The following is a 21,534-nucleotide window of genomic DNA, read 5'->3' as shown; positions in this document are numbered from 1 at the left end:
AGTGCTTCTTTACGGACTGGAATATCTTTTCTTCGAAGCATTTCCCTTCGTCTACGGCCAGCTATATGGCTGGAAACCTACACTTGTCGGCTTGAGCTTCTTCGACGTCTTCATCGGCGTCGGCTGTGGTCTAACTTTTCAGATCTGGTTTATTCGATATCGGTACGGAGGAATGTGGAAACGCAACGGGAAGCCTCCACGACTTGATGCGTGGCTTTGGACAATGTTGTTTGGTTCTTTCTACGTCCCCGTCAGTATGTCCTGGTTCGGATGGGCAGGGGAAGCGAGGACATATATTGACATCTACTTATCGGCCATAGCAAGCTGACCATCTCTAGGAATTGGGTTGTTCCCACAATTGGGTCGCTCCCATTTGGGTTTCCATTGTTTCTATTTTTTTGTACGCCACGAATGACATTTATCTGGAGGCAGCCAGAGACTAACACAAAACAGCAAGGCATCCTTACATATCTTGCTTTAGCATATACGAAACATGCCGTCTCAGCTTTGGCAGCAAACGATCTTCCGCGCTGCGGATCTGCAGCGGCGTAAGAGCGTTATTCGGAATTCCAGACAATAGCTGACAGAGTAACAGGGTTCTAATCTTTACGCATGCTATGTACGAGAATCTGGGTGCTGGTTGGGCAAGTAGTATTCCTAGCTTCATCTCGGTTCTTCTGATTCCCGTACCATTCATCTTTTACCAATGCGGTGAGAGGATACGAAACAAATATGCAGATTAACATCAACGGGAACCGGATTGCATGTAGGAAGATCCAGGCAGTCCGAGAGAAGGAGAGCGGATGTTAGCCTCGGTGGAAAGTTGACACCCAAGTGTCATTTGGAGAGGCATATACGAAGGATCATTCTCTGCTACCAAATGTCAGTCCTCGGACACGAAGGGAAGGAGGTCAGAACGTAGAAATGTTGACTCTGTGTTATATTCGATCTTGGTTCGTGAGTGATGGAAAACGTTGCCATTTTCTCGTAGTGTCGAGTTTGGGTGCCGGGGCAGGTGGAATGGAATATGGAGAACAATCTTTCTTTAGTATCAGGCAAAATGTCATCGCCATGGGAAGCCAATCTATGCTGGAACCAGCCTGCAATATGCCGCGTTCCAGCAATACATCGCAAATCGGTGGTCAAGGCGTTCGAATTCCAGTCTACAATTCAACAGGCGAGCCTCTCGAATCCTGGAGTTTTGCGACCGGTCCAGCTGCAAGACGATACAAATTCCTCATTGGTGGGCCACTCAATCCGCTTATCACCGCGGTTGGTCTCAACAACAAGATACCTTTACGTGGAGAACTTAGGGACTAACCCGCCAATAACTCGACCGGGACCTGCGAGCCTGGCCTGATGTTGCTGAATAATTACACGAAGGCGTCGAGACCCACACATACGAAGGCGATACTTTCTGCTTTGCAGGCTAAACAGTTCCAGACAAGGCTGAACAACGGATCAATATCAGCGGGTGGACAAACGATGCCACAAATGACATCCGCCTCTACTCCCCAGATGGTTCAGTCGGTGTATGGGTAGTGAATGAGTAGCAGCGGGATGCCAATGAACTCCCCCTCATGGCCGCCTGATGGTATTCAACTGCAATGATTATGGCTAACGGACTCTTCTCGTCGTCGGCGGTGGGACTGGGTCGGACGCCCCCCTTGTGTTGTTCTTGGAGACACACCCTCATCCTGTGGGCTTTCCTGGGTCGCTGTATTGTGGCTACCTAGGTCACACTGGTCAATGCAGCTTGAACCCATACCCAGCAGTCCTTCCTTCTAGCTGTGTCTTTCATCGTATACTACAATGAGGTACGGATCCTACACGAGAAGACACTGCAGACTTCGTGAGTGCCCGCGACCCAGTTTTCTACTTTGCGCAAGATCGTCTTGGACTTACGGGCTCCATTGGCATTTAATCTTTGATCTTTAGACAGACTAACAGATATTACAGATTCCGGGCGCTGTTGGTCCGTTCTTAGCCGGTCGTTCTCATCCCATGGACAATACGGCTATGCTTCTTCTCCAACATGCTCTATACATATATGCTCTTTGAAACGTCATTTCCGGTAGCTCGATGGCTGGTCTCAAAATTACCCTCGACAACTGCGTCTCAATCGAATCCGAAATGCCTGATGCCAACTGGATTATCGAGCGGATGCCTTCCAAGCGTGTCATTTCGTGTCTGGTTGCGTTGTCTGACGTCACCTACATAATCCTTAAGTTCAGCCATGTAACGGATCTAAATCATAATGCAGTCCCATATCACCCGGACAAGCCTCCCGACAACCGAATAGCAGTGATGGCTAACACAACAGTCAATCAAGGCAACACGGGTGCTTGACGGCCGCCTTTGGTATTCGGCTCTGATCTAGAAGATGTCCCCTTTCCGCACAATGAGGTGTTAATCCCTCCCATACCTCCTAAACAGAATACGCCAACCAGGCTTATGCCGCTCGCAGGAGCCATAACCAGGGAGCGATGTTAGAAGTCACCTCTACTTCAACCAGCGTTAAATTGCCTCTCCTCGGAATGTCCCAATATCAAGGACATGCCCAACTTCTTCCTTTTAGCATTTAGATCTCTTGTACATAGCCAGGTGACCTCACCTTCTCAGATAGACAGTTCGCAAGTTCAACCCTCTCGATCTCTGACACGGAGCCGTTTCGAACACTGGCGGCAAAAGCATCAATCACCGAACAACGTTCCCTGCTATGAGCCGTTTGGAATGACTTGCACGGCTACTGCCTCGCTAAATCCCTGTTCTTTGCCTCCTGGTTGGTATATGCCATACGTACTTACCAATGATACTTCAACGGTTTCGCAATGGGTCCGAGTCGGAGTTGTTTCTGTTGAATTAAACAACTGGCCAAGACCGCCAGACTTTGCACAGCCAGGCGTGTGAGGAAATGGTTCTTAAAGTCACGGAAGAGTCTAGAGATTATATCGGTCAGAGGATTATCAATGTGCTGGCCAAGTGCGGTTGTCAAAGATCAAATTGAGCTGCGCCTTTGGATGGCAAACAAGGTCGCATTTAAAAGTGGGTGCGTGAAATTTCACTTTTGACCAATTACTTTCCCCCTCAAGAATAGTAACCTATAAAGCCCAAACAGTTTATCTTTATCGAGCGTCCGATAGAGACCAACCCTAGCCAAGAAAGTAGCCGGTTCTCTGATGCCTGCTGATCACTATCGACTTCGGCGGACAGTGTCACCACTTGGGTTTTCATTGAGTCCCTCCACCAGAAAGAACACTAATGTCCTTTCCAATACCCTCCGCCCACGCATTGATTTCGACCCAATCTCTTGAATCTCCAAATTTGGTCTTCTCCTTAGGTATACAGCAGGATATTATGATGCGCCCGAACCAGGGTAGATCATTTTTGTTAAAGCGGCCTTCAAACAACTCATGGCGACGTAGGTTTGGCAACGTCTTGCGAATTTTCTCTTCCACCATCTGCTCCTCCTTCCTCCGATCTTCTTCTTTTGGCGGCATACCAACGCTGAAAGCCCACACCGCCGTTTCTTTCAGAACGGTTGCATTATTGTGAATGAAGTGGCGGGCAGGGCTTAACCATGAACCCATGTGGATCGCGCTGCCTACGACGACAGCGGAGTAGGAGGGTAGGGATGTGACATCGACCGCATTGATCGGCGAACACCTCACCGTCATGGAGGGACAAGATTCCCGCAGCTTCTCGGCGATGCGCTCTGCAATCTCGCCAGTCGAGCCTCTTGCTGATGCATACGCAACTAAAACAGACATCTTTTTGTCTGGTGTTGAATCGGATTAACACGTATAGCTAAGTTTTATGGGAAATGTGACTCTAGCGCAGCTGAGTACAGTTTCGAATCTGCGTCCTTTTTATTTTTCGCATTTAATGGCCAGGTCCTGTAAATTCACCTACTACTGCTCGCTCAGAGGTGCCAAAGTTCACATGACGCACGAATACGAATTTCTCAGCCGGTGCTGCTAAGACGTGGTGTGATGCCAACCGAAAGTCGGAAGACTGTAGCGTGATAATTTGTCACTCGCACCATTGAATTTGAAGTAATCCTTTCGAGTTTGGATCGTATGTTCTTCATGCCGACTCTACCAGTACGACCCCTTGAACCTTGGAATCTCATCGTACGTCACCGTCTAACAGTATACCGGCCTAAATTCTACTTTACGTTTCGGCAGCCTTGGCTCCATACGCCAGCAACTAGATATCGCCGGCATGATAATCCGTCATATATAACCTGACCGTCTCCATTTACACTGAAGAACTTTTGGCTGCGCAGAAGAACAACTATATCATCGATGAAACAACCAATATTATAGTGAATGATGGCAGTACCTGCAGTGAGTACCATCAAGTAGTAGCAACGCGTCAAACGGATGGACATATTACTGACAACATCATCTCTGCCACTAAAAGGAAACCAAACCTATTATGTCTACGCTGCAGAAGGCGGGCGGGTCCCTCGGACTTTCAGCTTCGGAAAGTGTGGTGAAGGATTGTGGAAAAGGTTTGGCACCTAAAGATATTGGGCGATCATCTGTTAGTATTCCTCGTTTTGACTGAACGAAACGATGCTGAGAATGGTGCCTACCTTATACGAAGGAAAATGCAGGGCGCAACCCAAGCGAATGGGTTCCAAAAATACTTGAATGCTCACCAAAGCTGGAAGCTACATTATCAGATTGTTCAGACGAGATTCTCGAAGACTGCTTGTGTGATAGGATAGAATGATAGCACGATCTCGAGGAGCAGTAAATGGCTCAAATTTCTCTGTTCAATGTCTTAATATTTGCTAAGTTTAGTGAATGGCTTTGCGTATTTCGATCAGAGTTGAACATTTCACGACCCTTTGGTTTATATCAGCGCACAACACAGTGTCGAAGGGGTTCTGTTCCATACGATTGCTCTTCGGCACTGCCACGGAGCTCCTCCTAGGTGTACATCAACGTTCTCAAACCAAACTACTTAACATGTTCAAAATAAGGGCCTACTTCTTTTATGTGTCAAGGAATATTTTAGGAGATTTCTCCTTAGCTATTAACACAGATAGAATGATTTCACATTCAGACAGGTCAGACCTTTGACAAACATTCTTTCACACTATTAGCGGCCCTTCAAACAGCTAGACTGCTCCGGTTACGTTTTCGAAAGGACTGAAATCATCCTCGGGCAAGTGGTATGTGCGATCGTGTGCTTCCCATGTTTGTCCTCCAGCCGGCAGGTGACGATTATGGGGTTTGGAAAACTTGGGAATATCGTACATGCCGCCGGGGTCAGTGCCATGTTTGACAATGAACTGGTCGACTTTTGCTCTTTCGTGCTGAACATGCGCGACGAGCTTTTGAAGGTCTACTGCAACATGCGGATTGCATTTCGCGGCGCCACGGAGGGCTGCTTCGGCAACATGATACCGGCTGCACTTGTTTCGGAGAAGAGTCTGAAATGGAGTGGTGGCTCCGAATTCGTTCTGGAAGGACGAGATGGAGACTCTGTCCAGTTTCGGTCTCCCAAAAAGTAATCCCTGTAGTTCATTGGCGTAACCGTGATAGGTAAAATGGATTTCTCTGTGTGGGGTGAATAGCGTGTCGAAATCGCGGTCGCTCAAGGCATGGGGATGAGACCCTTCGCGTCCCAGTATCATTAAATCGGTGACATTGACCACGCGCAGAGATAGAGAAGATGCAAGTTTTCGTAGATACGCCGCTGCCGCAACGACCTCGAAAGTTGTATCTGCTCCAACTCCAACGAGCACCACATCTGGATCGATACCATCATCCGTGCTGGCAAATTTGAAGACACCTCCACCGGCTCTGCTGTGAATTTCCGCTTCCTCCGCACTCAGCCAAACAGGGCCTGCGTGTTCTGAGGCCACGATGAGATTGACGTAATTTCGTGATCTCAAACAATGAGCCAATGTTGAGAGGAAGACGTTCGCGTCAGGTGGTAGATACACTCTTCCAATGGTGGGTCTCAGGTTCAGCACGGAACCAATGAAGCTTGGGTTCTGATTTGACAAACCATTCGGCTCAGGTCGAGTCCAAGTACTGGTAGTAACGTAAGTCAGGCTGCTGACATCTTTGCGCCAGGGGATATTCCTCGACATCCGCAGAAACTTGCTGTATTGGGTCATCATCGTAGCAATGACAGGGAAACGACTCTCATCGGCTGCAATAATCCCGGTCCGGCCTGTGATTGTGTAACCTTGTATCAAAGCTAAACGATTCATTGTCAGTGAGGACACGAAGTCCACGACGATGCGTGAGCGTACCTTGGCAGGTGTGTTCGGACGCGAACTCTATCACTTGTCCGCTTTTGTCAATTCTTGCTCCGTCGCACTGGAAACTGCGGAATGTGCGGTTTGATATCCTGTCGAGTCTCTGACTGACGACGTTATCCGGAGAAAAGATGCGCAGAGAGTTTCTGTTCAGTGAGAGTGTCTCATCGAGATAGACAGCTGCAGCTTTGAGGAAACTGTGATGGTTCCCTTTTGCTGCAGCAAAATGTCGCCATTCAGGCACATCCAGACGATGGTGGACATCCCATGTCAGACGGTTTTGCCCCAAGCGCAGCTTCTCATTTGGTGGTAGAATGTTTTCAATTTCTTGACATATTGATCCCTCTGGGATAACCTCACTTGGCTGGTAGGATTTCAACCACTCTTGGAGGTGCTGGAGTTCTCCTTGATGTATTTTGGCGCGCGGTAAGAGGACTTCATGGCCATGGAACGAACCTGCGAAGTGTTCTCCCGGGGCCAAGTGTGGGTAGCCCCAACCTTCGGGTATTCTGAGAATAATCATTGGCCATCTGGGTTTGTCGTTCGATGAGCCGGCTTGTGCATCGATCTGGATGTTTTGGATTGACTCTACAGCCCATGACAAGGCTGTATTGAGTTCACGGTCAATATCATTGATGTCGTCCACAATGCATGGCTCATAACCATATCCTGCAAAAAGACAGCACAGCTCGGAATTGTCCATTGATCCAAATATTGTCCTTCCGCCACTCTTGAAGCTTTTCAAATACAGGATTGGCAAGACAGCCCCCGACTTCTTGGGGTCAATATACCGACACATATGCCATGCACTTGTGCTGTTAGTGCTGAGATCATTGCTGAAGGGAGAGACTTACGTCGCCGTAGGCCCGCTTTCAGCTTCACCGTCACCTACCACCACCACACTGATCAAATCCGGGTTATCCATGACGCAACCAAACGCTGTTCCAAGAGCGTGCCCCATCTCTCCGCCTTCATGAATACAGCCTGGAACCCCGGCATTGACATGACTAAGAATGAGTTAGTTCACCAGGCTCCCTTGCTATGCTTGGGGACACCTCACCTTGGGAACCCTCCAGGAACGCTGAAACTAGTCACCAAATTATAAAGACCTTTCTTGTCTCTGCTATAGCGCGGGTAGAAGCGCTCCAGGGACCGTTCCAACCATAGGCAAGCAAGGATAGCAGGAACAGCATAGTTAGGTCCAACGAGCAAAATCACTTGCTGGTCGTACTTCTGAATGATAAGGTTCAGATGTGCAAAAATTAATGTAATTCCAGGGGAGATGCCCCAGTAGCCTTTTTTTCAATTATTATCGATTGCAGAAGAATACGACTCGAACGACTAACCGATAGTATGTTTAATGTCGTCGTGAGCAAGGTCACGCTCAAGAAGGGCATTGTCTCGGAGGAAAATCATCGCCATAGGCTTGTCAGTATGAGCACTATGATTTCGCTAGTTACTTACCAGCAGAAACGTAGTCAGCGGCCCTTCGAAACTTGATCAAGTGATCGGCAGTCTTGAAATGCAATGGATCAGGGTACAAATTCTTCCCCATCTCCAAGGCACATATAGGGAGTTGCGACAAGGGCATCGAGTTTGATGGTTCTTCGTTCGAATCCGAAGCCATGTTGTAATTGATTGATGGGAAGCTTCAAGTTTGATCTGCACAATATGTTGTCCAACAAAATCTCATAGAGTTTGATACTGGATTAGCGAGTGAGCTCGAAACTTACATAGTCTTCGAGAGCAGACCTACCAACAATGCACTTTATTAAAAGGACAGTGTTCTTGCTCAGTCACGGGATTCTCTTGATCTTAAGACTATCGATCTCGTTCAATCTACTGGTTAAGGTGGTGTGAGGCAACGACAAGACGAATAAGAACTCTGGCTATTCAAAGTCAGAAGCTTTGCGAAGTGCCAATTAGAATTCTTTGCCTCACACCACCATCGTAAGCTACTCCGCACCTTTAAGGCATGCAGATGGCGCCGTCATTAGTCGCAAGTAATTGGTCAAGATACTTAATTGTCTGGGGGTTTGCGCATCCGATGTAAGGGTTACCGGAATGCTGCTTTGGACGCAAGTTGGCATGAAATCTTGCAGCAGCGGATTGCTAAAATGAGGCGATTCTCTGTGTGCATTGGTAGGCGAAGCTTGTCGCTTCATATTGCCACCAATCCCCTTTTTGTCTAGTCCGCCTCGTTCTGCCTTGCATGGAATCTTTCAGTGGCGTCCCAGCCGAGGATACCTACCAAGTACATGGTCGAGTACTTGCTCGGAAAGGAAATCAAGCACGTTCTTTGTCTTGCCGCCCTTCCTGTTCCATTTTAAAGTATCCGTTATCTGTCGATTCGATCCGGGTTCACGCGCGAACTAAGCCCTCTCCCTTGACCCAAACAAAGACGCAAAATCAGCAGAGTGTCCTATTGACATTTCCAACTTGAAATAAAAAATATCGATTATAATATCAATTTGTTAGACCATATTTGCCGCGTCTGCAATGTGGGCAGGCTCCATCCTAGACGGTTCCGCTGATGATTCTTCACTTAATCTTGTACGGCACAGTGGACATTTTAGTTGATACTTGGTAAGAATTTCTGGATCCGAATCAAGGCTGCTAGTGCCGTAAAGGGTCAGAGTGACAGCTCGGTGCTGAAGTTCGCTGTCTATCCACCTTTCGCAGCACTCTCTGTGAAAGACGTGATGACAGTGAGGGAGCCGCTGGACTACATCGTCATCTTTGAGCTCCTCCAAGCATACCGCACTACCGTGAATCAAGTCTCGTTAGCTGAGTTCGGCCATCCGAGAGTAATAACAAACATACCATACGTCATCTCCCTGAACAATAGGAGTAGAATCTGATTGATGCGAAGACGTGGCGACGTCCCTTAGTTTCAGTATCTCTCCCCACGTCATTGAAACCGGTAATGACTTGAACACAAATTTCTTTTGCTCGTCCTTCGTTTTAATTATAGCAATTTGGGTTCTCGAGCTTGAACGTGCACCGTACCTAGCGCGGAAAGGATGGTTAGTGGAAGAATACGTCTTTCGCTCCAGCGCAGGAGCCGAGGGGACTGTCTAGGCGTACCAGAATGCAATGATTATTGCCAGTATTATGAGAGCTGGGATGGTGAATAGGAGGGCAAAAGCAGCGATCGGTATTGCATGTTTTGACGGATCTCCTGCATCGACTGGAGTTGAAGACGCCGAGGCTGCAGCAGACGTCGTGCGAGCAATATTGCTTACATTCAACATAGATAGCTCGATCGGATGCCGGGTCAGGTATAGAGTGTTTGAGTTGGTTAAAGTTGGAGTGGGCTAGTGGACCTAACATCGATAACAATATGAAAATGCTCTTGTATTAAGACCTCTATCGGAATAAATTGCCTCTCTCAATATCATTCATATATTCGTCCTTTCCTCTCGCAATTTGAGTTGCACACGAGCTTTTCGCGTGGTGCCCAGAATTAAAAAGGACGGAAAAGCCACGTGATCGGGTTCCGAAGTGGAAAAAGGGCTCACCACTCTTGTTTCCAAGACGATTCTATCAAGTATACAGAATCACACCACGGCATGGACCCAAGTAACAAGTAACAAGTACTTGGTACAGTAGGGGAATATCTCGTAGATTCGCTTCGACAAGTCATGACGCAATGGATTTTGAACTCCTCGGTCCTGATCTTGTTTCAGGAATGGATGCAATTCGCGGTAACGGAAGTGCGGCGCAACAGCTCCAGGAAGTAAACGGCAATTTTCGCGCATTAGGCAAAGAAACTGCAGAGTTTTGAGTGCTCCCGGCGAAGAAATACCGTAGCTATCCCAGAGTGTTGAGTTTGAATCGAATGACGCAAAACAAACAACGAAATCGCATGATTCCGGGAGACTGCTGGTCAGGAGGTTCGTCGTCTCGTGGAGGGGATCAAATTAAGCATTTCAGGCCTAACGCTTTTAGTAATACTTCTCTCTACATTGCTACTGGCTGCGTGCCTACTTCCGTACTTGTTGGTACCTACTTGTTGATAAGTAGCGAGGTAGTTCTTTCACCCTTTCATGGTGTCAACTATACTTGGACTTTTGCTTACGGTGGTGCCCCTCACAATTGTTAACGAGGTGTATATTTCAGTTTTCTCCTTTTGTGTTAATTTGGAGTCTTGCGTGAGTCAGCACCTACACGTAAGGAAGCAGAACCAGCTCCCCTCCAGGCGAGAATATCGAAAATCACTAAGAGCCTATTTTCGTCCAGAACGAGATGATTCAGAAATACAAAACTGCTGAGCTTGATTGCTAATGCGTGTTGTCTCTTTTGACTTTCTAAACCAGTCCGCAAAACAATCCAAATCCAATAAAAAGAGATGAGAAGTGCAAAACAACTCAAGAGATTGTGGCAAACAGTCATACGGCGGTACGAAAAGCCCACAGATTATTCTGCTTGCCTACCTACCTATAGGAGTCCTCTCAATGTATCTCTAGGCCGGCCCCCCAAAAAAACTCTGCGCCAAACTGATATCGAACTCTGGGCAGAGCAACTTTTTCTACTCCTAGCCAATTCCAAAAGTCTATATATTAAGAGATCTCCAAAAGTGATTATTAGTCTTGTGGCAATGGCATCCACACGAAAGATCAACCAGTGGCGAAGTTCAAACCTTCCTACAAGTACTCGACTTGCATCTTGAATCCAGAATGGCATCGTCCCGTCAGGTCCCGTACTTGGTGATAGGGGCAGCCTCAGTTCAATAAATAAATGTCTGTTCCGGTCCTTCCTGCATCGATACCATTCGGTGTATAATCACATCGCCATCTGAATGGCACCACAGGTAGAATTCTTCTTGCGATCAATTGAAGCTGTTGAAACGTATACGAGCAAAGCTCCTATCACAGCAGCATCCAACTTGAGGTTTCAGGTTCGCTGCGAGATTTATGTCTAGTCAGCCTAACCGGTCCATATGTAAGTCCAGTTTTTTTTCTGAGGCGAAAGGGTGAGTTTTTTGGGAGCCGGAGCATAAAAGGGAGGCTACTAACGAAGCAAAGACCAGGCAGCACACAATAGATCACTCTTGCTGGTCGTGGCTGTAATCAATTCTGGGGACAGAACGCGGCGAGAGGACAAAATATTCAATCAGCGCAGGAGAAGGGTAGTTCCACCTCTGTTAGTGTCGGCCACTAGAGCTTTCGAAGCCTCGTTCTTTTGGAAACCCGCAGCCATGAATGCTCTTGCCAACTCTGCAAAAAGAACTTGATGTCCTTGAGCTCCAAGCTGAGTGGCAGCGTCCGAAATATGCGAAGCGCCGCCATCAGGAGGGGGCTGGGACTTCGGGCATCGATCGGTAGATATAGGCTTCCACAATCAAGCCTTGACATGTTTCCACCATCGTTGCTCAGTCGCAGTTAACTTCTCCGTCCAATGGTAGTACTTGGAGATATGGGCTGTTTGGGTCCTTGTCCTACCTTAGTGCCTGCGACGTACCATTTAATCGGTTGAATTTCCCTTCCCCGGTTCTAACTTTCCTTTTTCCGCAGGTACGATATATTATGCTCTTGCTGCTTTTGCGATGGACACAACTGCCTCGGTGATTATGGAAGCCAACCTCAGCTCTTGAATGTAATGCATCGTGCAGAATGAGCATATACAACGGACATTCCCCTTCGAAGGTTCTGTATGGCGGCTACCACGCGCAATGCCCGTTAAGAATGCTTGGTTTGTTATATCAATTTCCACGATGCGAAATCAGCTTCAAATGAGAATCCGCTGAATAGAGCAGCACAGCATCAGCAGCCACAGCTGGAAAGCACGAGGCGGACGCGACGCGAAGCCCTACTGCTCGGCGAGACGGGGAAAAACTTCCGCACGCCAAGAGTGGCCTTGATAGGCGGATCAAAAGGAATCCGATTCCGAGGTTCACCGGATTATCTCCGGATCTTTCAGAATCTCACTTGCCTGCTAGTCTGGTTGTTGTGATAGTGGTCAGATCAATAATTCGAAAATCAGCCCTTTGCTTTGGACCTGGAAGCCTCCATCCAAAATGTCATGAGACTGTCTTGAATGATATACGTCCTCCATTTTCTTTGCAGATACTTGGTACATCATTTCATAATTTCGGAAAACCGCGCTCGGCACATCCAACGTTCTCGAACACTTTCAGCTTTAGCTACAGTACAGGAAAATGGTGCTACACCACTTCGGTAAGAGACTAACACGTTCAATATGGTGACGAGAAGTAGAGCTCGACTTCCGAATACCGTCAAACTATATCATCCTTCTCCGAATGCCCCGGTAAGTGTGTTGCTCGGTTGTTACAAATCAACACATCAACCAAATCTTGTCCGTCTCCAGACATCTTAATCTTGTTTGCTGAGCACCAAACATCCCAAGACTTTCAATTCACTCTGAATACGTACACACTCCCTGCTGTTCGCAGCTTCACATTCCTCTACACAGAAAGGGAAAGCCAGTTCATCCCAATGCAGACCGACGTGATTATCTTCTCCAACAGGCACACGCAAATCTGCACGCGACACAATGTGACGAATTCCTTGTGGCAGGCCTTGGCTGAAAACCCCTTCTGCATGGACGCTCAGCAATCCAAAATAGCCCATGAGAGTCCAAGCTTGGGAAATTCCTCAAGAAATCCGTCCCACTACGGCTCCTTGTCGGCACCGACGTCCTTACCATCTGCTACTTTATACACAGAAAATCGGCAGAATAATTTACGAACATGCAACTCCGATGACGCTACCAGAAGATCATTGTCGGATGAACATAGAGGGCATCATGATTTTCAAAGCCGGATTTGGCAAGAGATCGAGAGAAGGCGAAAAGCCGACCATATCATTGACAGGATCACCAGCCCCAAAACCAAGCAGCAAGCCAGGGCTCGTGAAGATAAGAACCGGTCAACATGGGCCCAACGCACCTCCTTATCCAGAAATTAAGCAAGTGAAATGTTCATACAATTCCATCTCATGGGCGTGGAGGTCGAGACACGCGGCGTGGACTCTTAAACTCGTCCCCACGAGCTATCCCCATGGAAATCTCTAGATCTACCCAATCACCCCACTATCTGGGCAGTTGCTGGAATGTGTTCTCTGCAATCATGTTAAGGTCTGTCAGTCTTGCGTCAGAGTGGAGCTCTTTCGCCTGAAGTTCTATGAAATGTGCCCGGCTCTGTTGTTGAAGCTGAATTGTATCTAGTTTCATTCACCAAGTACACCAAACCTGCCCATTGCCGTTTACATACGGGCTCAGGCAGCACCAATATCAAAATCATCTCCTAACATCAGACTACAATTTTGTACAGCCGATGACGCCCAACCATCACATACGGCCAACCCGAACCACGTTTCTCTTACGAAACCGTCGACGCCAGATACCTCCAGGTTAATTTCGACCATATGTCAATATAACCTGTAGATATTTGTCTAAAGATTTACGGGGTCTGAAGTTGAATCAATTTAAATGCCGTCGATCCATGGATGGTGTTGCTCGCGTCGAGAGTGGACTACTTATAAATTAGCAAATTCGCTGGATAGGTACGGCAGTCATACCCCTCTGGGAAGAGGGAAGCTTTCAATATCTCAGTCCATTGCCAACACAGAATACAAAGATTGCATTATACCAGCCCCGAGGCTGGATGCTTCGCTCTTCCGGTTGGTGCTCGGCACCGAGGGGGAAGGATTTCTCCAGTGTGGGGTTGTGGGCAACTACCGATCATGGGAGGGGTCCTAGTTGGTTTTCAATTTTCGAGAGCCGACCGAACATGCGAACCCGAGACGCTGAACGTCGAACTTGACGAAAAAGCCTCTGCCCGCGTTGGATATACTTTAGGTCAAATACTTTGCAAGAATATTAGAAGACCGGTAACATTCCAGCCAAATTGCTCTTGTTTCCCTTGCCATTTCCATGTCCTGGCCGCGTTTTGAAACGCCACAACCACATTACCAGGAACAGGCACACCTTCTCAGAGACGTCCTTGGTCTGCCATCCCTCCACAGTCTGCGTTCATAATGTCGTTCAGTGAGCAGTTTGAATCTGCCACCAAACCTGGTCCCGGTCGAAAAATCGTCGGCGCAGTCGTGATAGCAGCTGACGCATCCGGTTAATTGGGCTATTTATCTCTACGCAGTGAAAACTTTGTTAACTTGGATCTAGGTGATATAGTCTATCATGATGCCAAAGGGACCACATCTGTCATTCCGGAGACTGCCAGACCGATGACTGAAGATACTACTTTCTGGATTGCCTCATGTACAAAACTACTGACGACCATTTCCGCAATGCAATGTGTCGAACAGAGTAAGCTAAACCTCGACGACGACGTCTCCTCGATCCTTGATGAGTTCGAGTCACCAGACATCTTGACTGGCTGGAACCAAGACACAGGAGAGCCGGAGCTGAGAAAGGCAACAAAGAAGATCACCTTGCGCCAGTTATTGACACATTCGAGTGGGATGGGGTATGATTTCCTTTCTCCAGATCTCCTGAAGTGGCGACAATGGCGCGGGGAGGCAGGCCGCCCAGCTGAAGGTGAAATTGTAAGATCGATTTCTTGAAAGTTTGCCGTTTTGGAATCCTGACATGGTGGGCCTTAGCGGAAACAATATCTTATGCCTCTCTTGTTTGAGCCCGGTGAAGGCTGGAACTACAGCTGCAGCATCGATTGGGCCGGCAAAATGGTCGAGCGGGTGAATGGAGGAATGACGCTGGGGCAGTACATGAAGAAGAACATTTGGGATCCTCTTGGAATGGTATCCACAGGCTTTCGTCTCCAGGAGAACGAAAGGCTGCGCAATCGATTGTGTGCCACGACCGCCAGAACACCACAAGGAGACCTTGTATCGGCCGACCCTTACCCCAATCCAAATCCAAAAGACGACCTAGGTGGCGGGGGGTTGTATGCGTCCGCTCAAGATTATATCAAAGTGCTCGTGTCCTTGCTCAAAAATGACGGCATGCTCCTCAAGCCAGAGACCGTAAAATTGATGTTCTCACCACAGCTTTTGGATGAGGGGAGTTTGGTTGAGACAGTGACCGTGCAAGGGGCAGGTCTAATGTTTCGGGGCGGAGTTGACGGTCGGGCGTGGAATTTCGGCCTAGGGGGGATCTTGAACATGGAAGACGTGGACGATATCTGTAAAAAGGGAACAATGTCATGGGGAGGCCTTCCAAACCTGTTCTGGGTTCGTCGTAGTCCTGGATCCATCGTTATCTAAAGCTAACCATTCTAGTGGATCGACCCCAGTGCTGGCAATTGCGGCATGTACGCATCTCAAATTCTTCCACCAGGCGATCTGGAGTCCATCAATCTCGCGGTTGCGTTCCGCAGAGAGATCTCCACTCATCATGGAGGAAGATGAAGAAGAAGAAGAAGAAGAAGAAGAAGAAGACAAAGATAAAGACAAGAGATGTCGACTAGAAAACAGGTCAACGACTTCGAGTAAAGTCCTTTGTGACAATATCGATTGTCCTGTTGATGTTGACACAATTAATTGTGCCGTTTCCGACTCGTAAGGGAGGATGAGGAGGCATACTATCTATCTTGGCAGCAAGAATCCATCAAGCCCCAGTTTGCAATATCTATCCGGAAGAACCTGTGTCCTGTAACAGACTATGGTGTTCTTGATGAAGGCGGTGAGTAGCACTAACATCATATTAGTGATTGAACCGAAACGCGGGACTATAATTTCATCCATCGATGCCCAGTGCCCATAGAAAGGTATGTCCACAAGCACCGTGCCGGAAGCCAGCATGGGATTTCATCCAAGGCGCGAAGTCCGTAGAGCGGCAAGATTGGGCAGCGAAGCCGGAGGTAGCCTAGTAAGCTGATGGCCACTGCCGTGTGTGGGTAACCGAAATCGCTCCCAGCCAAAATCTCCTTAAGCAATCTCAGATGCTTTATAGTGATTCAATGCCTGACCTTTCGACCTGGAGAGTGTAGGACTTCATACCAATTGTTAGATCAAAAATATGAAGGCATGAGCGAGCCATCGCCGAGTGGGCTTTGAATAAGGTTTCCAAAACACGGGTTAGCCAGGGACACGGGAGGCATGATCCTTGTGCATTATTGCGGCCTTGATTGACATGCTGACACCTTTCAAGAGCGTCAACAGAAGTTTCCAATCGTAAAGTCAATTCAGGCGCAGGTAAGACCATAGTAGCCGACAAATGTAGGCAGTACTAAGCATGCGAGCAAATCCGCAACATGAAAGGATTCCAAGACCGACCTACGAAGCAGATTCTGAAGGCGATTTTGATGGCCCACGACATTGTTAGCCCGTATACTCTCCTTCGGTCTACGGCATAGTCCCGGGTGATGGACTCCTGCTTGCAGTTACGTGAATATCGCAACATGGCAGGTACATAAAGTATAAATGATGCCCTACCCATTATTGAGATCCGACAAATAATCATACGTTGACACACCTCACGGTAGGCCAGTGACCTTTTGAAAGATATTGCGATGCCAACCGGAGGCTGCCTTTGCAGCCAACTCAAATATGAGTATAGCGGCGAGCCTGTCATGAAGGTAAGATCCATTGTCTCAACATCTTAATTTGTGGCTAAGCCATCCAGGCGATATGCCAATGCATAACTTGTCGACACGTCAGTGGCAGCGTGTTCACGACCAATATTGTTGTCCCAGAGGGGAATTTCAAGGTCACAGTCGGGACACCCAAAACATATGCGACGACGCAAGATAGTGGAATGACTTTAACATACTCTTTCTGTGCGAATTGTGGCAATGTCATCAGCAAGGTCGGAGATGCTGAGGGTTTCCCCGGTGTAATTCTCATCCTGGCTGGTTCTCTTGATAATGTATCTGGGGTGGAAACGGCAGAGCCTGGTGTGGAGTTTTATGTTAGCAAGCGTGCCTCGTGGCTCCCAGAACTCATTGGCAAGGGACAAATGCAAGACTTCTCATAAGGCGGTGGGTGGTAGATGGCGATGGTGTCGACAGTGGTGCTCATCCTGATGTACTAGTGCAGTTGGCCCTATTATTCCATCCTGCCATTCTTGCCATCCATCGATCTGGCCTCTATTAATATCGGCGGACTTGCCCGAAAGGGTTGGGGTGGGACCAGGGCAAAGGGCAATTGCGGACATGACCTCTTCTACTCTTCTCATGCGAGCTTCAGTTCAGTCCCCAGTCCTATTGTTGAGGCCTGTAGAGGGACAACAGGGAGATTTGTTCGGCGCGAAGTCTCCTTTGACCCCTTTGATAGGATGCGACCGTCATGGATGAACGCACGCCGCTTATCACGACTGTCTACGTAACTCGGCGCCGACCAAGATATCCGCACACGACGTTGAAACGCTTTTGTTCCATTGCACTCGCGAGCGGTCTGATAGCCATTGTTATCTGCTTTCTTCTGCCGGTCGCCATACTGCCTCGTGGCCACGACTTTGTCTCGTCCTACTTTCCTTGGTCTAGTCCTTATCCTCGATCATGGCCACAAAGCGCCGGCGTCACCTTTGACGAACTCATTGAGCTGCTCCTGGAGACGCCCAATGAGGATAAGGCACGCTCGTGGAGCGAATACTATACGTCGGGTCCTCATCTTGCTGGCAAGAATTTGAGTCAAGCTCTGTGGACAAGAGAGAGATGGGAAGAGTTCGGGGTCAAGTCGGATATTGTTGCCTACGACGTGTTCATAAACTATCCGAGTGATCACCGACTGGCCTTGTTGGACGGGCACAAGGTCAAGTATGAATGCAGCCTTGAAGAAGACATAATCGATGAGGACCCAACAACTTCATTGAAAGACCGCATTCCAACATTCCATGGCTACTCCGCCAGCGGCAATGTGACTGCGCCATATGTTTACGTCAACTTTGGCACGTATCAAGACTTCGAAGATCTACGAGCTGCAAACATCACCTTAGAGGGAAAGATTGCCCTAGCGAAATATGGCCGCATCTTCCGGGGACTCAAGGTAAAGAGAGCTCAAGAATTGGGCATGGTCGGAGTAGTCATATACTCCGATCCTCAGGAGGATGGCGACATCACGGAGGAGAACGGATACAAGACATACCCAGATGGGCCAGCTAGAAATCCCAGCAGCGTGCAAAGAGGCAGTACGCAATACATCAGTGTGTTTCTCAAGCTTCCACAACTGACACATGCTGACAGGCGCAGGCACACTCCCTGGCGATCCGACAACGCCTGGTTATCCCTCTAAGCCTGGTGTACCTCGCGTCGATCCCCATGGCTCCACTCCTCGAATCCCCTCGCTTCCCATTTCTTATGCCGATGCCCTCCCTCTTCTAAAGGCATTGAACGGCCACGGGCCCAATGCCAGCTCATTTAACAACAATTGGCAAGGCGGAGGGTTAGCTCACAAGGGTGTGGAATACAATATTGGCCCATCACCCGATTCCACGGTCCTCAACCTGATGAATGAGCAAGAATATGTCACAACACCACTGTGGAACGTTATTGGTATTATCAATGGCACAGCCAAGGACGAGGTAATTGTCGTTGGAAATCATCGAGATGCGTGGATTGCAGGAGGCGCGGGAGATCCCAATTCGGGCTCTGCAGCATTGAATGAAGTCATTCGGTCTTTCGGAGAAGCGCTCAAGGCTGGATGGAAGCCACTTCGAACAATTGTCTTTGCAAGCTGGGACGGCGAAGAGTATGGCCTTATTGGTTCGACGGAATGGGTCGAAGAATATCTCCCATGGCTTTCTAGCAGCACTGTTGCCTACCTCAATGTGGACGTTGGTGCGCGCGGAACACACTTCGAAGCCGCTGCGTCTCCATTGCTAAGCAAGATCTTGTACGCCGTAACCGCCTCAGTGCCTTCGCCCAACCAGACCACCAAAGGGCAGTCAGTCGCTGATGTTTGGGATGGTCATGTACGCACGATGGGATCTGGTAGCGACTTCACAGCCTTCCAGGACTTTGCCGGTATCCCATCGCTTGATTTCGGCTTTGCAAGCGGACCGAAGGACGCCGTTTACCATTACCACTCAAACTATGATTCTTTCCACTGGATGGATAATTACGGGGATAACGGATGGCACTACCATGTCACTGTAGCCAAGATATTGGCACTGGTGACTGCTCAGTTGAGTGAAACTCCTGTCCTGTCCTTGAGCGCTCAAGACTATGCCAATGGTCTCAGCGCCTATTTGGACGACGTCAAAGAGAGATCAAAAACGCTCTTTGCAGGGTCGAGCTTCAGCTTCCAGGCACTTGACAATGCTACAGCAGAATTCCGCAAAGCCGCAACGAGGTTTGACAATTATACGGCCGACCTGACGAAAAAGCTCGCGGAAAACGTGCCATGGTGGGATTGGTGGAGGAAGGTGAGACTTTTCTACGAAGTGCGGGACGCAAACGAAAAGTACAAAACACTGGAGCGGCAGTTTCTTTTTCCGGGTGGCCTAGATCACAGGCCTTGGTTCAAGCATGTTGTCTTTGCCCCTGGGCGGTGGACTGGTTACGCCGGCGCCACCTACCCCGGCCTTGTTGAGAGCTTCGAAGACAAGAACATCACAAATGCGAGGCGATGGAGTGTGATCATTGAAGAAAGGCTAGAAGCCGCCACAAAGCTATTGGAATAGTATCACATCGACGATGGGCCACCATGTTCTTTCATTTGACCGCCGAAAGCAAGCTGCCTGGGGTGGTCGGCAGAGTGGATGGTGCAACCCCCTCTCGCCTCGGGTCAAGAGGAACATATTTACTTTCTCTCAAAATACTGAAATTACTTAGTTAGCATCGGTAAATTGTGCGGATTACTCTAGATGGCGCGATCCAAAGGAAGTACGGCGCATCCATCGATTAACAATTAGGCACGCCTCACGAGGCTGACGTGGCGAAAACGCCGTCAGCGTAAGGCACCAAAACAAAATCGGAACATAGTAATAACCCGAGAAGTATTCTCTCTTTTTCCGCGGAAATCATTGATACTCTGTTCTTTGTCATGAATTGGAGACCAGCATAAGCGCAAAGTCTAGAGGACTTCCACCGAATGCACCGTCCCTTATAAAGTGATCCAAAGGTAATATTGACTTGGCCTTTTCCCCAGCTTCACTGTTGCCCTTCCAGATTCCACGCGCAATAGCATTTCTTGGGGTGCTGCGACTTCCAACTCATTTGAAAACAATCGATTCCATCATTCCACCACAACTCTCACACCCAAACATGGCGGATTTGCTCAGGTCTCAACTGCCGTGGACATCCTCTCCACTTATCGTAAACGCCCCCATGGGCGGCTTTGCTGGAGGTGATCTTGCAAGCGCAGTCACTAAATCGGGCGGTCTCGGGATGATCGGTGCCATCATGCCTGACGACTTAGAGAAGGAATTAGACGTCGCAGCCGACGAGCTGAAGGCTCTCACTGGACAGGGTCATATGCTCCCTATCGGGGTGGGCTTGCTACCCTTCGTCGTCAAACCCGAGTCCGTGCTGCCCATCCTCAGGAAACATCAGCCGGCTGTGATCTGGCTATTTGCTGCGAAGGAACTTGACGACTACACCAGTTGGTCTACAGAGATTCGCAAAAGCTGCCCAAATTCTAGGATCTGGATCCAAGTTGGCAGTGTGAGTGCTGCAGTCAAGATCGCAAAGTCGGCCAAACCTGATGCTTTGATCATGCAGGGTGCTGATGCTGGGGGGCATGGATTCGAAAGAGGAGCCAGCATTATTTCGTTGCTGCCAGAGGTAGCCGATGTCCTCGAGGCAAAGGGCCTGGGCGGTATTCCGTTGCTGGCATCTGGAGGGATTGCAGATGCACGCGGTGCTGCAGCGGCCTTTGCGCTAGGGGCATCTGGGGTTGTAATTGGGACGAGATTTCTCGCAGCAAAAGAGACAAAGGTCCCACCTGGATATCGGGAGTTGGTGCTGGCAGCAAAAGACGGGGCACAAAGCACCGTTCGAAGCAAGCTGTTCGACAATGTCAAGGGTCCCAATATCTGGCCGGATGCCTATGACGGAAGAAGCTTGGTCACGGAGAGCTACTCCGATCACGTTCGAGGTGTCGACATCAAAGAGATCCGAGAAAAGCACAATGAAGCGGTTACAGGGGAGGATGGTGGCTTTGGGAAAACGAATAGGGCAAATGTCTGGGCAGGTGCTGGAGTGGGACTGGTGAACAGGTTGCAGAACGCTGCCGATATTGTGGAAGAGGTTCGGAAGGGGATCAGCCTGATACTGGAAAGTACAATAGCACGGCTGTGATTCAATAAAGTCTCCAAATTGCTGCGAAGTTATTCTGTACTCCGTATTTGTATCTTCCATCACCGACCAA

The 21,534-nt window shown here is 48.7% G+C and overlaps 8 protein-coding genes across 8 annotated transcripts; 6 read left to right on the top strand and 2 right to left on the bottom strand.

Annotated features, from left to right (window-relative positions):
* Nucleotides 1-991: 991 nt before the first annotated feature.
* On the top strand, nucleotides 992-1,320 carry Z519_12707 (uncharacterized protein; the record flags this gene model as incomplete). The annotated part of the gene is made up of 1 exon (XM_016770412.1): nucleotides 992-1,320. A coding segment is annotated over one exon (327 nt), but the record flags the coding sequence as incomplete, so codon positions are not given.
* A 762-nt stretch (nucleotides 1,321-2,082) lies between these two features.
* On the top strand, nucleotides 2,083-2,349 carry Z519_12706 (uncharacterized protein; the record flags this gene model as incomplete). Its single annotated transcript, XM_016770411.1, has 1 exon — nucleotides 2,083-2,349. The coding sequence occupies one exon, from the start codon at nucleotides 2,083-2,085 to the stop codon at nucleotides 2,347-2,349; it is 267 nt and encodes an 88-aa protein (XP_016613389.1).
* An 881-nt stretch (nucleotides 2,350-3,230) lies between these two features.
* Nucleotides 3,231-3,770, bottom strand: Z519_12705 (uncharacterized protein; the record flags this gene model as incomplete). The annotated part of the gene is made up of 1 exon (XM_016770410.1): nucleotides 3,231-3,770. The coding sequence occupies one exon, from the start codon at nucleotides 3,768-3,770 to the stop codon at nucleotides 3,231-3,233; it is 540 nt and encodes a 179-aa protein (XP_016613388.1).
* A 1,361-nt stretch (nucleotides 3,771-5,131) lies between these two features.
* On the bottom strand, nucleotides 5,132-7,910 carry Z519_12704 (uncharacterized protein; the record flags this gene model as incomplete). The annotated part of the gene is made up of 6 exons (XM_016770409.1): nucleotides 5,132-6,222; nucleotides 6,278-7,092; nucleotides 7,138-7,290; nucleotides 7,344-7,578; nucleotides 7,630-7,683; nucleotides 7,748-7,910. 6 exons carry the CDS (start codon nucleotides 7,908-7,910, stop codon nucleotides 5,132-5,134), a joined length of 2,511 nt encoding a protein of 836 aa, XP_016613387.1.
* A 6,373-nt stretch (nucleotides 7,911-14,283) lies between these two features.
* Z519_12703 (uncharacterized protein) lies at nucleotides 14,284-15,633 on the top strand (the record flags this gene model as incomplete). The annotated part of the gene is made up of 4 exons (XM_016770408.1): nucleotides 14,284-14,374; nucleotides 14,429-14,811; nucleotides 14,869-15,456; nucleotides 15,505-15,633. The coding sequence occupies 4 exons, from the start codon at nucleotides 14,284-14,286 to the stop codon at nucleotides 15,631-15,633; spliced, it is 1,191 nt and encodes a 396-aa protein (XP_016613386.1).
* An 845-nt stretch (nucleotides 15,634-16,478) lies between these two features.
* Nucleotides 16,479-17,200, top strand: Z519_12702 (uncharacterized protein; the record flags this gene model as incomplete). The annotated part of the gene is made up of 3 exons (XM_016770407.1): nucleotides 16,479-16,544; nucleotides 16,710-16,802; nucleotides 16,850-17,200. The coding sequence occupies 3 exons, from the start codon at nucleotides 16,479-16,481 to the stop codon at nucleotides 17,198-17,200; spliced, it is 510 nt and encodes a 169-aa protein (XP_016613385.1).
* A 311-nt stretch (nucleotides 17,201-17,511) lies between these two features.
* Nucleotides 17,512-19,846, top strand: Z519_12701 (uncharacterized protein; the record flags this gene model as incomplete). Its single annotated transcript, XM_016770406.1, has 2 exons — nucleotides 17,512-18,367; nucleotides 18,414-19,846. 2 exons carry the CDS (start codon nucleotides 17,512-17,514, stop codon nucleotides 19,844-19,846), a joined length of 2,289 nt encoding a protein of 762 aa, XP_016613384.1.
* A 583-nt stretch (nucleotides 19,847-20,429) lies between these two features.
* Z519_12700 (uncharacterized protein) lies at nucleotides 20,430-21,464 on the top strand (the record flags this gene model as incomplete). The annotated part of the gene is made up of 1 exon (XM_016770405.1): nucleotides 20,430-21,464. The coding sequence occupies one exon, from the start codon at nucleotides 20,430-20,432 to the stop codon at nucleotides 21,462-21,464; it is 1,035 nt and encodes a 344-aa protein (XP_016613383.1).
* Nucleotides 21,465-21,534: the final 70 nt, after the last annotated feature.

Source organism: Cladophialophora bantiana, assembly GCF_000835475.1.
Source record: "Cladophialophora bantiana CBS 173.52 unplaced genomic scaffold supercont1.33, whole genome shotgun sequence".
Lineage (NCBI taxonomy): Eukaryota > Fungi > Ascomycota > Eurotiomycetes > Chaetothyriales > Herpotrichiellaceae > Cladophialophora > Cladophialophora bantiana.
This window is presented reverse-complemented; position numbering and strand designations above follow the sequence as displayed.